Source organism: Megalops cyprinoides, chromosome 15 (assembly GCF_013368585.1).
Source record: "Megalops cyprinoides isolate fMegCyp1 chromosome 15, fMegCyp1.pri, whole genome shotgun sequence".
Classification (NCBI taxonomy): domain Eukaryota; kingdom Metazoa; phylum Chordata; class Actinopteri; order Elopiformes; family Megalopidae; genus Megalops; species Megalops cyprinoides.
In genome coordinates this window covers 25,777,438-25,794,888 of record NC_050597.1, presented here as the reverse complement: position 1 = coordinate 25,794,888, position 17,451 = coordinate 25,777,438, and the positions used below count along the sequence as shown (strand labels likewise).

Sequence of the window (17,451 nt, the reverse complement as noted above, 5' to 3'; positions counted from 1 at the left end):
AACTGTGCACCATTACACTCAGAACCACATCACAAGTATCCGTTGGATATCAAAAGATTGAAATAAGACCTCTTTGTAGAAACAAAACAGTTTCTTAGACTGATTATCACAACCAGACACCATTAGATGGCCCTCAGCAGCTGGTTGACGGCCTTGTCCACACGGAGGGACTGCAGGGTGGCACACATCTTCAGCCTGGGCCCCATCTGACTGTGCAGGGCTTCGCACAGTGTGGCAGTGGCCCTGCTGTTGGTGTAAGAGCTGAGGAGATGCCACAGCAGGGGCAGAACTTCCTGCTCTACCATCTGGGGCTTTCGGGGGTACAGCTGAATCACCATATCTGAAATGCAGTGGCACAGCTGTCAATCACATGAACTAGCTAAAAAAGGCAACTTAGTACCTCACCAGTTTGTGGGTAAAATATACTGGCAGCAAAATAACAAATCCTTACTTAATTGTGAGAACTGATCAGTTCAATTCATCAGTTTTCCACTTAATGTCCAAATCCAGTCTTATTCTGCTCTTGCAATGAGCTGTGAGGGACATACCTGCAACCTTCTCTGTGAGGTCTGCCTTAGCCTGGCCGCTGAGGAGCTGGGCCTTGGCCACAAACATTTCCAGCAGGAGGACGTTATCTGCAAAAGGAAAAGTGGAGTTGAAGTCTGACATCATTTCAGAGAGAGGCAACCCAGAGGAGCACATTGGGGACTTCAGGAACCTTACCAAGGTTTTGGGTGAGAGCATTAATGGCTCTTGTGGCAGCATTATAGATGGCGCTGTTCTTGGAGTTGAGGTGACTCTCCACTATGGCCGGGACCAGGATGTAAACCACTTTAGCCAAATGATCTTTCAGCAGCGGAATGATCCTGCCCAGAGCCTCCAGCATGTGCAGATTCACCTTTCTGTTGGACTCCTGAAGCCTGGCCTTGATGACATCAAAAACCTTGCCAAGAACAGAAGATAATGAGAATAGCCCTAACTATCATACAACAGCTATGATTCCATTGATCAAGACCACTGTTTACTCAAAAATACATCAAGAAGTTTTTTCATGTGGATGTAGAGTCTGTGACCGATTTAGTCCTAAAATGACTGTCTCAAAGGCACCTTAGTATTGGCCCAGCAAAACGCTAATTTATAGCATCATTGAATCCAGAACATTAACTGTTACTCTGCCCTGCTGAGCTGACTCACTTGGAATATGCAGGAGGTGACCATGCTGGGGTTGTCGTTGCAGTCAGCCACCAGCTGGTTGATGGCTTTGATGCGCTCCTGGAAGTCCTTTGATTCCATCTGAGCCATCATCTGATTGATGAACGCCATCCTTCCTGCCACTTTGGGCACCTGAGCCTGAGACGAGGCTCTCTTTTTCGCTTTGCCAGGGACAGGAATTTTCACCCTTGCTGGAGAAGGCATTTGAGGCGTTTTGCTCAATCCCTGTAAACGACAGTGTACCCCTCCTCATTATACATGGGTTACTGTGAGTTTAAGATGTCATCATACATTATCATACTGCTATGAGTGACCATTAATAAAAAATAAAAAGTTGCTAGGAGTTATCCAAACTCAGGGTAACTTGATGAAGCTTTATGTAATTTTGTAGAAATGTAATGGTAAATGTCACAATACTTATTTAGTTCTCTCTTTATCATCATCTCCCTTTTATCATACCCATTTAGTAATGCTTTCAGTAAAGACTCACCTGAACAAATGAACTGCTGCTGTCGAATGACATCTTGGTCTTTTCCTCAAAGACGACTTTCCTGAGCGGCTGGTTGGCATTAATCATGTCGATCGCCTTCTCATCTGACAGTTTTGTCTTCCGGACAACAAAAATTTTCCTGGGTGCTGGAATCTCTTCAGCCAGAAAGCTGGCTTTCCCATGAGACATCTTTGTCTGTTTGGCAATGAGGAATTTATTGACTGCTACGATGTTGTAAGCAGAGCAGTCGTAAGACACCAGCTGGTTGTTTCTGGCAATGTACATTTTCCTCGGCCTGGTTGTCCCAGCCTGAACCTGCAAGCCACCATCCTGAGAAAGAGCCAGGGTCTCCGTCTTTGGGACATCAGGCCCCTGCCGGTTTTTTACAGTAGCATCCTTGGCCTTCTTACTCAAGTGCTTCTTTGAGCTTGATGCTGAAGGTCTGGGTACTGGTGAGTGTGATTTCTTATTCAATTTCTTCCTCTCATCAACAGCAAGGAAGATCAACGCTGTATCTAGACATAAAGGAATGCAAAATTGTACTCCATAAAACAGACAATACTGGAAGGAACTTTGGGCATAACGTGTTATGATGGTTTACATTTAAATATCATTTGACAGATTTCAGAACTTTTTAAATATAGCCATTGGTTTTTCAGAGCTATTGCTTGTTGTTTTTATTTTTATTTTATATAGATGGAAAACATTCTGTTTTTGGTTTTGCTGAAATGTATCATAAACTTCTTTATGAGTGTAATGACTTAAAAGGGACTGTCACAGAAGTCTCTTTTTAAGTTGTGCACCTGTGGTAGTGTTTTATAGTTAGATGTGTAAAGGATGGAATCACATGTTTTGTAACTGATGAAGGCAGTGTGATGAAACATAATTTGCTTCTCCTTCATAAAAAAAAAAAAAAAAAACATTCACACATTAAACACATGACGTGCCGTTTTTTATAAATGCAATTACTGCAATGATTTGACCTGCACAACTGAGTCTTAGCCTACTCTTGAGTAATCAACTACTATCAGACAAGCAAGGAAGGTAAAACTAATAAAATGTGTTACAAATATTTAAGATAACTCATCAGATGTCATTTAAAAAATATATTATATTACTTGACTCATTTATTTTACAAATGTCATCATTTGTAGGTTGTAGACATATCTACAGTAATGGTTTAATGTGTATGCGATCTTCCGTAGAGCCGTTACCTTTAGAATGGGGCTTGGCATAGGCTCGGTCTTCCTGGATCGGTGACACGGAATTCTTCTTACATGCTTTGCTGCATTTCTGACCCATAGTACACGAAGTTTAGTCCACAAATTTCATCGAACAACAACAGATGTAATTCGAATGGTAACCACAAGTAAAGTGATGCGTTGTGCAGATGGGATGCTATTTAAAAAGACTTTTTGAAAATAATTTTGCACGTGACGTCACAATACTGGAGATAGATAATACGTATGACATCATACGTGTTCGTGTGTTTCCATATATACAGGGTAATACAATTTATAATTATCACATAAAAGCAGCTACATTGAACTGAGTATTGTCCAGTTGCTACCTCTGTATTGTCGATGTTGCACTTTCCCCGTACTATGACAATGCTAGGTAACTAGCTGGTTGTTACAGTGCAAAAGTATGATGTCCATGGTTCTACCCAGTGATATAATACTTCCCGTATACGCGCGCAGTTTGCGCATAATTACTGATGTAACGTATTCTCAATTATTTTACATAAGTAGCTCTCACTGTTGTAATGTTGAATATTGCACAACTATGAGATAATCATGATGTCTAGTTTGAGTGTGCCACAGTACTTTCCGGGAGTAACCTCATAATTGCCCTTGCGATTACGGCTTTTCGTTTGAGTAATACGTAACTGGCAGAAAATACTTTGGCTCATCTTGACCCACGCAAAAACGACCCGACATGAAGGTGGCCCTGACGCTGTTGGCTATTATTTTGTTGATTTTAGCAGTCATCTCTTGGTGGTTAGAATCGTTCATAAATTCTATTATTTTGCGTCTTGTAGACCTACGTTCCGAGTGCTCCGATTCCCTAAGTTGTGCGGGGACACTCAGGTTTAAAACTGGCTTCACCACTGAAGTGAAATAAATGTATTATTTGATTTTGAAACAGTAGTCTTGTGTTGTTGTCATTTAGCCTTTCAGAGGTTATTGCATGGTTAAATCAATGAATTTCATCAAACCTACCACCAGACCAATTTTAGGTGGTGACGTGGCAATCTGCCTCAAATATTCCTATTTCATATTATGGCCATGACGCACAAAAACATGGAAAAGGTAAGGTAGGGAATTGTTCGCATCTAGTCAAAATGCCACTATACCCTCGGGATGAAAAAAAGGCAGAAATAGGCATAGCAGGATAATAACCTACTGTTTTACTATATAAAACTATTTGCCCCCTCACCATTTTTAACTGCCTCCTCAGTCACTTCATCCTGGCGCCTGGCCTAGTCCATATTCTATTATTTTATAACTTACCGTCAATACTGTAAACATTATGAAATCTTTCACAAGAAAGTATTTAAAGGAAAGGGGAAGTGGAGAGGATATGGCAATGCCAAACATAAAAGCACTGATGTTTAACAACACAAACAGCCAGATCCAAGCACCCAAAAAATGAAGCTTGGCAGAGTATCAGCACAGCACTACACAGAATGGGTTTTCCATGTGCAAGAAGAGTATGACAGAAAATTCCTCCCACAAAGATCATAGATTAAATACAACAACATTTTAATAGTATCTATAGCCTGTAAGACACTCATGTCACTAACAGCATTAGAACATACAGTATGATGACAGGACCAGGCCATCCAGCCCAGCTAAGCTCATTCTATCTATAGAGGGAAAACAGGGTGATAGGGCCCCCTTCATGCGCTTCAGGTAAGCAAAGCTGAGGTTAAAGTATGAGGCCTTAGTCACAAGTGTGACTATGACAAGATCACAATATGACCATCATCAGAGACAGAGTCAGAAGTCAAACCAAGGTTTCACACTGTCCACTGTTACAATGTCCAAACTAAAATTTCCATCTTTTCAAATGAGCAAATTTGGGCCCAGTAATACCTCTGATTATCACTATTCCATTTTGTGAACTTATGCTCTATCCAAATACAACTCCTAGGAAGGAGGCAGTAAAACCAGTAATAGAGGCCATCAGCATAACAATTAAACAATTAAAAACCCCTTGAATAACTAGGGCTGTGTCTAGTGTAAAGCTTTTGAGAGACACAGGCTTACACAAATCTGAAAGATAAAACTGTAATTATGAAGCATCACAGAAGTTTTAAACCTTTTTGGGGCTAATGCACATCAAAGGTCAAACCAGAATGTCAAGGCACACCAACTTAAAGTTGGTTATTTATTATAAAGAATGTCACACACATTATGATAGGTCATAATGTCATTGGTGAGATTTGACCCATATTGCACTACAGCAGACTGTCAAATAATTATCAAACAGATAGTTAAATCAGACAGTCAATTGTATAATTTAATAAAATTGCATTGAAGTGCCACGGAGCAAGAACTTGTCCAACATAGTGCGGCAACATGAACAGTAACATACTAAAATAAAATAAATAAAATAAAACAAGACATTACTCCATTAACCATTTCGCACGTATGGTCACAATGTTGTGATTTGCTGTTTAGCGCGTATGCTAAAACCGGTGTGATTAGAACACTAGATTGAAAAAATTCAACCTAATTTTAGATTTGAGGAAACAGCAATTTAACGTAAAAATATAGCAAATGCTAACTGAAAACTATGAGAAGCTTAATAACGCTAATGAAAACTTGTCCTGTATAGTGACAAGCTGCAGACTCACAGCCTGCAAAAGTCAGTACACCAACCATAAGCTTTTATTGTGCCCCAACGTGACCTTTTAACCTTACTGGAATCTAACCTTAGTAACCATGCTGATCATGATTTTGTAATGATGGGTAAAAAAGGGTCATACTCGTGATTTACTGGGTGAGGCTCTAGATGTTGTCACGCGGAACGCCAGATCACACCACCCCTGCAGCACCTCTTTGTAATTCTATATACGAGTAAACAATTTACACCCATTTGTCGTAATCATTATCCTGATTTCCCTATTATAATTAAATATTTATTTGTTTCCCTCCTTGGAAAAATTTAAACTGAATGTGATTAGTTTGCAGTTTTTGCTAGATCCCATTTGATCTCTTTGTTATACTTTACCAGAGCCACTTTGGTTTTATTCCACTAAAAGAATATGTCCTTTATCTTTTGCAAAATTGTACCGTAATTTCAGCATCCCAGTTCATTAACTGTACCGTGGACTTATTAGTAGCTAGCTTCATGACCAGATCCATGTGTGTCAGGCCAATTCAGACTACTGAAACAATGCCAAAACAAATTCTAGTTAGCTATCCATGTGTAGTTGAGCTGAATAGTGAGAGAGAGAACCAGCGAGTCTACTACCAAAAGTGAGCTCATCCCCTGATTAGGGACTTAGCCCTTTAGCTTGTAGAGCTCATGAAATGTTTTGTCATACTGTGGAGCTGGCATTTTGAACCATGCAGCAGATGTCACAATTGTGCCATAACTCAAACAGTGATGCTTATCAGATTATAAGGACCATGGTTTGAAAACTGCAGTAGATGTCACAGCAGTGCGGTTAATAAGATAATGATGTATTTCAGTTTGCTGGGGGCATTAAAAGGGGGACAGCACAGCAAGGCTAATTTGTTTGAATGACTATATCAGAAAAGATGATGTTACCCCATAGAATCAACAATACAAGAGCTACCCTGGCCATAGTCTTAAACGCAATGAACTAGTCACATCTGTTATAGCGCTGTGCATATGGTGAGAGAAGCAGGCTGAAACCCACCACAGACCATATTACACTAGTGATGCAAGTTTGAGAAACATATGAATGAAGTAACCAGGATACATTTTTCAAAGGTTTTATCCCCCACTCACCAATTGCAGTTCCCTTTCCTTGTTCAGTGAAATGTGTTTTGCTGTTTATCTTAAAGTAGTGAGTAAGAGTATTGTGTCCTTTCAGTAAATCAGTGAAAATATAAATTATTATTAGTATTTAAAAAGCTTTTATGAAGAACTCATGAATTCTGACTTGCAGTGTGGTCCTATATAAGATCCTGTTTGTGAATACAGTGGCAGCTACTGACATCCCTGCAGTATAAAGGACTACAACTGAAAGGAGGAAGGAGGTATTGAGACTTGACACTCACTTTTAATTCTAAAGCACAATATTACTTCATATTGTGGATATATCAATATAAATACTGAGATTTAAAAAGTAGACTGGAGAAGCTGTTTCAACACACAGGTGGACTTTAATTTAGGTTGAATTCATAATGACACAAGAAACAGAGAGCTATTATTAATGTATTTTTATTATTATTAATGAGTTATTAATGTATGTGTAACATTATACATTTTGATACAGTCTTAGACACAACCTGGGCTAACGGCAAAATTACGATATATTTATGTTTACTTCTCCCTTGTTTGATTGACTTTTACTTTAATTTTTTCCTATTTGAAAATGTTTTTCGGACCCTTAAATAATAAAGCTTGTCTCTCAGTTTTCGCTCGCTGAACGATATTTCCCCCATGAGGAGGAACATTTAAAACTCTGGCAACCCGGAGAAAATGGCTCGTCCAATACTCCTTATTCAGGAGCGCTGTGGACAGAACACATTCCACTCTACTTAAAAGTTCCTTTACATTGTCATATATATATATATGTTTCAACTCACATTTGACTAAAACTGCACCGGAATATACATATATTTTTCAACAGCGATTCGATGGTGCGTAACTAGCTAGCTAGCTACCTGGCTAGTACAAGGTTCCGTGGTTATTTTCAGCCCTTTTCGGCAGATCTCAGATCGGCTTACTCACTCCTTAGCTAACCTCATCCGAATCATTTACTGTTTTCGGTGTATTATTATTCTGATCCAGAATAAGTTGGTAGCTACATGCAAAATGTTCCTCCTACACCGACAAGGTGCTCCGGTTATTTTCCTTGACAACCGATTAGAATTCCCACTCCAAATCCTAAACCAACTAACTCAGTACAATCCAGGATCACTGATCCAGGATCAGATGCTAAGGACAGAAAGCAATTTTACACCCGAAGCGGCGAAATAATACCGGCATATTTTCGGTCAGTCCGTGCTGCAGTTCAGAGGTCGAGTTTGGACCCCGACATGCCAACCCAGCAGTAGAGTACGGTGGCACGGCTGCTCAGATGTGAATGTGTGTTATTTAATCACATCCAGCGACTTCAGAGTAAAATGGAGAACGATATTCTGGATTCCTTGGAGGACCTAGGGTAGGCGAAGCCCATTATTATTCTGGCCTGAATTATAAACTTATTTGTTAGCTGGATAGTTGTTCGCTCAACGACAAATGGAGTAGCGCAGACGAACCCCTCAACTGCGTGTCACATCGAGGCGTGATAGCCCGACTGTCTCCAGATTTATGTTGCCGTACTTTTTAATAATCTAAAACCATTGTCATTATAGCTGGCTTGTTAGATAACTAGCTAATGCTACCTACATGGCCACCAAGTACGTAACTTACCAGCTGACGATTTGGTTAGATGGCAAAGTATATGGTTAACGTGCTTGTGTCAGCTAGCAGGGTTTTTTTTCATGATTTGTCCACATGTCGTCGGTGTATCCATTTATATAACTACCTGTCTAGCGGCCGGTCTTTACCTTAACTAACTACCAGAGATGCTAGTCTGATATCTTGCTCTGTCAGAAGTATCATAACAGTAGGTCTGCAGCCTATCGTTTCAGAATATATGCTAGCTAGCTAGCCAGCCAACCATCTAGGTGTGGTCTGGATATCATTTTCCGACCGATTGCAACGTTAGTAGCTGTTTGTATGCTGACATCATCACAATTCAAAAGCTGTTCATTTTTAACTGTTTCTTGGAATGTATTCCGTTGTGTTGTGACGCCATATAACTGTTATCTACTAATGATAACATGCTCTAATGTGTCATATGTTAATCATGTTCTTCTTGTTTCAGTTTTGACCTTAACACAAGATATTAATGATCTAGGTAGCCAGCTACAAATCTGTAGAGTTGTTTGTGCAGGCCTAATTTTTCCAGCTAGGTCAGGACTCCTAGAATTTAGTGTGTTCTCATGTTTGTTGTGTGTATGATGTAACTGGAACTTAGCTTGCTCAAGGCAGAATAAACTGAAAGATATTGCTTCTATCTTAGTGTACTGTTCATAGCTATTGATCCCTGTTTGTATGAATGTGTTCATGGCCTGCTAAGGTCTCTCAATGTACTAATGGACACATTCTGTATCAAATGATCCCTGTCATCAAGCCCAGTTTGCAGAGGGTTTGCAGACGATATGTCATGCTGGGGGCATGGTAGTGGCACCAGTGTGGTTGTAAGCCCACTTCTGTGTTGCAGGTACAAGGGTCCACTGCTGGAGGATGGAGCATTGGACCTGGCAGTGAACCTAGGGGCTGCTTCCCCAGAGTTCACCAAGCTGTGTGCCTGGATTGTCTCAGAGCTGAAGCTCTACTGCAAGCTGGAGGAGAACGTGCATGCCACAAACTGTGAGGGCTGGGGCCACCGGCCCCTTTATCTCCTCTGTCTTGGCATGTTGGCGTCCATATTCCAGGGCAACCATCCATTCATAGGGTTTTCCTCAAATTGCAGTTGGCACACACTTTGTGCTTTTGTCTGATTTTTGCCCAATAATAGATCCATTGAATTTGTGGGTCATTATATCTCTAATGTATATATGTGGAGGCCTCATGCACATTGATCTCACATGTGTTTCAAATTGTTAAAAATTCTCAAAAAATTATATTAACAAATCTGAAGTTTATGCTGTCTGTTCCGTGTAGTTCTAGTTGTAAAGTCAAACTTGGAAAATTGAAGATAACATTTTTGCTATATTTCCAGGACCCAGTATCTTAGGAAGTAACATACATAGAGGCCTGAGTTTTTCTGTCTGCAGATCTTTTTTTTCTTTGTATCTGTCTCTGTTACTCAGGGTTTTTTTTTAAAGAGAATTTTTAAAAAGTACCATCCAGATAGTGTCTGCTTTGTTTGGATTTCACTTTCGTTTACTGTAAAGGAAGATGCCTTACACAGTGTGCAAGCTTTATTGTTGTCTGTAAATTAAATGTATATTTCAAGGATTCATATATACTCTAACCTGCTCTCATTTCCCTACAGGCCTCATAGTGCTGATCAGTGGCTCAAAATCTGAATTTATTCCAAATTAATTGTATTCATTTTTCTGATGTAGTTGATGAAGGGGTCATCACAATGCTAATTCAGCAGTGAATCTCTTCTGATTTACTTTCCCAACTCCCTGCTTATATGCTAGGATATAGTGATACTAGTTCAGTGATATGGAAGCTTACGGTCACATTACGTTGTAACAGTATCGCAAGCCGCAGAAGTGGAAACGTAGTGGAATCTCATTTTTGGTGTCGCGGTACACCGTCAGCACCATTATCATCATGCGACCCTGCAGCTGAATGATACAGAGGCAGTATCAGACTGGGGATTAGACCTTTAGCCTTAGACCTTCTAGTCAATTGATGTTTTCCTTTACTCAGCTGCCCGTGAGAAGGTGTACCTTGCAGTGTATCTGGAGTGCCTCTGGATCTTAGTGTGTTGCTGGGGTGTCTCCCCCAGGTCCCAGTGAGGCAGAGGGGTTCCAGTTGGAGATGAGCGGCCTGCTGGGGGAGATGGCCTGCCCCTACTCTGTCCTCACCACAGGCGACGTCACCCAGCGCCTGCTCCACAGGAACAACTGCCTTCTCCTCCTCAGTATGTTTTCAGTGTTATGCTTGCACGCCTTTTTGTCGAAATGCTTGTTACAGTATCACTGCCAAAATTCCAGAGATGTCAGGAGGGAAATTAACACTAATCGCCCGTGGTGTTTTTCAAAGGTGTTTGTGAGATTGCAGAGCGTTAAAGGAGAGAGCCAGACCACCTAACAGAAGAGTTGCAATGCTCCGAAGAGAGTCAGTCAATGCTGAGATGACACAAGAAAGGGCATAATTTATAATGTGTTTGTACGAGTGAAACAACATTTTAGTGCTGCTACTTTACTTGAAATCTCTAAGTGAAAGTAGAAAATTAGTTCTTAACATTCCTATTTCCCAGGGTTTTTTTGTTGTTTCGTTTCTATCTATGCCTCCACTTCTTTCTGTGTTCATATTATTGAACGTGCTTAGACTTATACACAGTGATACAGTAGTTATTCAGCCTTGTTTTTTTCTCCATGGATAAAAATGTGAATTTCTCCTACAGCTTTCCTGATTTCTGAGCTGGAGGCCTCCAAGATGATCCTGGTTAACAGGCCACAGAAGAAGGTTCAGGAGGGTGGGGGCAGTGACATATTTTTGGAGCTGAAGGGCATATGCATGGCTTTAGGCATGTCCAAGCCCCCTGCCAACATCACAATGTTCCAGTTCTTCAGTGGCATCGAAAAGAAGGTGTGTAAAAGACAACCCCCCCCAACCATGAATACATTTTTTTATTTATATCATTGCTATTACTATAAGTTACATAATTGTATACCTGATGATATATCAACTGTTTTGATTAAAGAGGTCTACTTTGTTGTATTTAGCTGACACAGATGTTGTGTTCTGATTGGTGTCAGTTTGTCTGAGTCCCGAACCACGGAGCTTGTCCTTTGCTTTGCCACCGACCTGTTTTTCTGCAGCTAAAGCCTGTTTCTGAAGGCCTGAGCCACGTTTCAGTGCTGCTGTAGCTTGATATCATTGCACAGCATGGCGCTGGAATTCAGAAATTTGACTAGCTGCCAAAAGCACAGACTAGAGGCCTACTTTCCTCTGGTCATCTCCTACACAAACTCTGACATGATGAGGATATTGACACTTAATTCCACATGAAGTGTGTTATGTGATAGCATTAGATTTAGTAATCATAGGAACTACCATAACTGGGCAAGGAAAATTATCAGATTTTGAGGGAACTGGTTCTTGTCACTCAGGCATGCATATCTCCTAATGAACTGCAGTAAATGGAATCTAGCTTACGTCATTGTCAATGAACTGAAAATATCATGCTGTCTGGCCCCTCGATATGGATGATTGTACATGTCTATAATGTGGTTATGACAAATAAACAATGCATCACACACCCCCTAGTTGCTATTGTCACAAAGCCAACAAATTTTGTAACAGAGCAAATGCTTCCAGTAGAATCTCCATTGCTTATTTAAGCAGATTTGGGGTGACATTGAATATTCGATTATCCAGACATTTCACCCTGAGATCTTGCATCGATTAACCTGGATCGCTATTCAAATGTTTGTGAATAGCCAAAATCTGTTTTTCTCTCTCAACAATATGCATCAAAGAAGCCTGTGAATCTTGTCTAGAATAACTTGTGAATCTTGTGTAGAATTACTGATAACACTATCTTGTTTTGCACAGAGTTGTGAGTGAATGCATTTTTCGTCGCAGTGGGTTAAACACCTGGAAACAACAGGTGTTTGGAGTGGGAGACAAGATTCATTTGTTTAAATTCTCTGTCTTGTGAGCCATAGTGTATTTGAATATCAGATGAATTAGTGTGCTTGCAATGCGAAGCATAACAAACTGTTGTAATCCGATAGTTTTATTCTTCTTTTTCTTTTTCTTCTTCTTATTCCACCAAATTTTGGACCGCTTCTCCTCCCACAGTTTTTGAGATATCGACCCCAAACCAACTGTAACCCGTCTGGTCTGACCCCGATCGAGTTGCTTGGATACAGCTAAGCTGTACCCGCACTCATTCTCTGGTTTTTGTTGTTTTTTCATGCCTTTTTTCCCCATAGACTCCCATTCATTTTCAAAATCAACCCCCTCACACTTCATGACCTTTCCACTCGGTCACATTTCACCCCAGAGCCACCATACCTCACATGTTGCCTCGGGACAAATCACCCAACACTCATCCACAACCGTCTTGACCCGCGCTCGTCTTTTTGTCGTTCACTCATCCCTCCATCCTCCCATTCACCTCAGTTCATTTTTAAGGTCCTACCGCTCGGTCACCTTTGGCCCGACATCCACCATCAAACTGTCATTGAAACCCATACTGACCTGCACTCGTCCTTTTGTCGTTCACTCCTCCCTCCATCCTCCCATTGACTTCAATTCATTTTTCCAAGTCTTACCGCTCTGTCACCTTTCAGCGTATGGTCACAGTACCTCATATACTGCCTCAGGTCATGCCACCCAACACTCATTGAAAGCCATACTGACCCCGCACTTGTCCTTTACTCGTTTATTCATCCTTCCATCCTCCCATTGACTTCAGTGCATTTCTCAAAGCCTTACCACTCGATCACCATTTGACCAATAGCCACAGGACCTGATTAGGTGCTTTGGGTCATGTGATCCAACACTCACCAAAGGTGGGTGTGTCCCTAGCAACCACATTGCTTACCCTAGCAACTGCCTAGCAACCACTTAGCAGCACTTTGGCAACCAACCAGCCGTGCCCGGCAACCATATTGTTTACCCTAGCAACCACTTAGCAACACACTAGCAACCGCCCAGCAACGCCCTAGCAATGCTCCAGCAACCATATTGTTTACCCTAGCAACCACATAGCAACACCCTAGCAACTACCCAACAACGCACTAGCAACCAAATCATATACCTTAGTAACCATCTAGTAACGCCCTAGTAACCACCTAGCAACACCCTAGCAACCACCTTATATACCTTAGCAACCACCTAGCAACAGCCTAGCAACCACCTAGTAATGCCCTGGCAACCACCTAGCAACAGCTTAGCAACCATCCAGCAACAATCTAGAAACTGCTTAGCAACATCCTAGCAACCACCTAGCAACAGCCTAGCAACCACTTAGCCACATCCTAGCGATCGTCCCATATACATTACCACGTTTTCACTGCCAGGTTGCAAACACATTTTCTTCAGGAAATGCACTCTTTTACGTGAAATGTAAGTTTCTAATTTCAGTAGGTTTGTGGGCTGTATGTACTTTCTACTTGTAAATATGTGGTCTCAAAACATACACAATGAACCCACCAAGAATTGTACCTGCCAACCATTGGTTTGTGCCAAATTTATTATGCATAGTGCTTTGGCAATGTGTATGAAATGTAGGAATATTTCATAATCACTGTCTGCCACGTATGTATGTCACCTTGTGTCTGTTTTTTTAACACAGTCGTCTTTTGGGTTGCACGGATGTCTAAATGTAATGGTATGAATGTTGGTCTTTAAAGAAGGTCTACACTACTCCAGGAAAGGCAGTAATAACTTGTGCTTGTGAACATATAGTGGTTCTGTTGATGGCTCTTGTGGTGTTGCTTTTCTTTGGACAAGATGAGAACGCCTAAATCTTGCAGCACTTGCCATCCTCAAGCTGTCCTTAGGATGCTGGGAGGATTTCATTTTTCAAAACATATATTTATAGGAAAATCCCCCAACTTATATACAGGCCAGTATGGTAATATTTTACTGGTACTGGAACTGTAATGGCAAGGTGGTTGTTGTTTGCCACAGTTTACCTGCGCAGGTCTTTTCAGGAGTGTTTTGTTTCTTCATTAATAATGTCTATCTTGACTTTAATGTCTTGGTGGTTCCCTATGTCTCCAGCTGAAAGAAGCCTTGGCAAAGGTGCCCCCAACCCACGTAGGAGCCCCCCTACTGAAGAAACCACTTGGACCAGTCCACTGGGTCAGTGCCTCAACACACTCCAGCCTCATCCAGAATCCATTACATTTCATTTCTCAGTTATAGGGATAAAAATTAATAATCAGTCTTTGAGTAGTGATTATTCTTTTTAAAGGTCTATGCAAAATGAAATACTCAGCCAAACACTATAGTGAAGTCTCGGGGCCCAGCGTGTCATTGGTAAAAAATATTTCCATTTGTACGAGTACTTTCATAAAAACAGCAACCAGGCATGTACTTTTGCAGGAAAAAATTGAAGCTATCAACCAAGCACTTGTGAATGAATATGATGTCAGAAGAAAGATGTTGCTGAAACGTCTGGATGTGACCGTCCAATCATTTGGCTGGTCGGACAGAGCCAAGGTAAGATCATTTTTTCATGCTCAGCATTAATTTGAAAAAAGTTGTGTTACTGAGTGTAATACACCTAGAAAATAGAAAGGTTTCGACTGCACAAGGAAGGCCTCCAAATGTTTACACACAAAGGCGCAGCTGTGTTAAATGGCGTGCGGTTTGTGCTCCGTTTAGACTCATGCTGAAAAGCTGGCCAAAGTGTACCCGCCGCTTCGCGCGTCACTGGCCCCAAAGAGCGCGGTGTCTGTTGCTCACCTCTTTGCCGCTAGAGAGGACCTCTCCAAAATCCTGCGCACCAGCAGCGGGAAGATCCGTGAGAAGACAGCCTGCGCCATCAACAAGGTGCGTGTGAGCCTGCAGCTCAGCTCTCAGTGTTTCACAAAATCCTAGGGCAGCAATGCCATTCAAGAACAATTTGAAGTGCCTCATTTGAGGCAACAGATCTTGTGATCGATGGACATCCTTGTTATTTTTGTGCGTATGTATATATAATATAATGAAATATAATGTAATGTAACGTGTGTGTATAATGTCTGTGTATATTTTTAATTATTTATTTATTTTTAAACCATTTGTGTTACAGGTTCTGATGGGCCGTGTACCTGACCGGGGCGGGAGGCCCAATGAGATTGAGCCGCCCCCTCCAGAAATGCCCACGTGGCAGAAGAGGCAAGATGGTCCCCAGGGAGGTGGTGGTCAACAATACGGAGGCGGTGGTCAGCAGTACGGAGGTGGAGGCAGGGGAGGGGGCAGAGGCGGCTACGACCAGCAGTCCCAAGGGGGCCGCGGGGGTTATGAGCGCGGGGGTGGGAGGGGCGGAGGAGGTGGCAGGGGCAGTAAAGTTCAAGGAGGCTGGTCAGAAGGAGGGGGAGGAGGAAGCGGTGGTGGTGGCGGCGGCGGCGGCGGTGGTGGTGGATACCACGGCAATTACCAGGAAGGAGGCAGTCACCAAGGAGGAGGGGGTAGGGGAAGTTATGGAGGTGGGAGTTACCAGGGTGGGTTCCAGGGCCCGAGTTACCCAGGAGGGGGATACCAGGGTGGGGGGGGTGGAAGCTATCAAGGAGGAGGAGCTGGGTACCAACAGGATAACCACTACCAGGACGGTGGTCGCCATCAAGAAAGAGGTGGACGAGGAGGAAGAGGGGGCAGGGGCAGAGGTGGCCGGGGAGGACAGGGGGGAGGCTGGGGAGGGCGAGGTGGACAAAATTTCAACCAAGGAGGGCAGTTTGAACAGTTCTTCCAGCAGGGTGGCTACCAGTATAATCAGGCAGGCTTTGGCCAAGGCAGGCACTACACAAGCTGAAAACAACCACCAAGTCATCACAGCAGAGCTCACGCAGAGGTTCTTGTACACAAGAAAGACAGGAAAGATGCCTTGCAATTTCAGTGTGAAAGTACAGCAAAAGCTGCCAGTAGTTTTTTTTTTTTTTTTTTTTTTTTTGCTTGTATGCTTTTATTCAAGTGCATTGATGCATTGATCTTTTAGAGAATCTGAAATAAGGTTTGCACAAACACTGAATGCCAATAACCCGCCTCACTCCAGACAAGTCCCACTTAACTGTTGTCAGCTGTTTGATCACAGTTTCATTGAACAGACAGGTTTGGCGTTGATGGTTCCTATGCAATCATTACATATGCATTCTGCTTTGTATATGAGACAATTTATCCTACTGGTTCTTCACTGCAGGGCCCCTGAAGCTAACGGATACCTACTTTGTGTTGCTTGACAGCTGGAACTAATGCATGAACTCTGCTGTAATAACTTCAGGTTGATACTGGCAAGCCTTATCTTGAGATTATTTGAAAAAGAGCGTTGTAATCTGAGTCCAGAGGTTCGGTGTGTTACATCAGTGCGCTTTCTGGCAGAGGCACTACATGCACATTTCAGAAGGTCTTTAGTTAACTGAATTTGTGCAGTCCATCCTATAGTTTTATTGAAAATGAAAAGTACTTGAAAGAGTTTTTTTTTTTTCCTCAGTGGGATTTGCTTTAACCACAAGTTTACATTGTTGGATTAATTGAAATACACGGAAGGAGTTGTTGGGGGAAGCACCACCATTCTGGAGATGGCAGAATGCTGTTTTGCTGTTGCAAATAGCCTTGACTGACTTTTCTGGTATGTTTTTGGTAAAAAAAAAAAGCCACGTGACGCTGCTTTTTGGCAACATTGTGTACATACGTTATTAGGAAATGTTAAGACTGAAAGTGTGTCAATTAAAAGTGAGCAATAAAAAAAGAAACAAAACCTTGTCTGGGCTGTTTTTTGTGCAGGGCCAGAAACGGGCTTGAAATGTCCTGGAGACAGATAAATGTAGAGACATAGTATAGTGTAGTCATAGTGGAGAACATTTACACTGGCAGTAGCTGAGGACATGTGGTGTGGTGGGGTAAAGGTGTTTACTTAAACTGTGATAAAACACAATTCTTCCAGTTTGAACACAAATGCAGGTAAGTTGAAAGGATACTATGTCTTCCATATAATTTCACAATTAAGTTAATACATAATATGAAATGCACCGATTAATATTAAAGCTCTTTACATTGAATTCTCAAAGAAATTATTAACGTATGTATTTTTAAGATGATAGAAAAAGGATGCATCTAGCCATAACCTTGCTAGATTGTCCACGGTAGAACGACGT

At 41.7% G+C, this 17,451-nt stretch overlaps 1 protein-coding gene across 1 annotated transcript; it reads left to right on the top strand.

Moving 5' to 3' along the window:
* Window positions 1-7,946: 7,946 nt before the first annotated feature.
* On the top strand, window positions 7,947-17,054 carry fam98a (family with sequence similarity 98 member A). Its single transcript, XM_036547459.1, has 8 exons — window positions 7,947-8,069; window positions 9,177-9,325; window positions 10,422-10,556; window positions 11,043-11,227; window positions 14,378-14,458; window positions 14,702-14,818; window positions 14,984-15,151; window positions 15,393-17,054. Exons 1-8 carry the CDS (start codon window positions 8,032-8,034, stop codon window positions 16,110-16,112), a joined length of 1,593 nt encoding a protein of 530 aa, XP_036403352.1. The 5' UTR covers window positions 7,947-8,031; the 3' UTR covers window positions 16,113-17,054.
* Window positions 17,055-17,451: the final 397 nt, after the last annotated feature.

Coding starts and splice junctions, on each gene's coding strand:
- fam98a (XM_036547459.1), top strand. CDS start 8,032: ATGGAGAACGATATTCTGGATTCCTTGGAGGACCTAGG. Junction 11,228..14,377: donor TCAGTGGCATCGAAAAGAAG/GTGTGTAAAAGA, acceptor CTATGTCTCCAG/CTGAAAGAAGCCTTGGCAAA. Junction 14,819..14,983: donor GCTGGTCGGACAGAGCCAAG/GTAAGATCATTT, acceptor TGCTCCGTTTAG/ACTCATGCTGAAAAGCTGGC.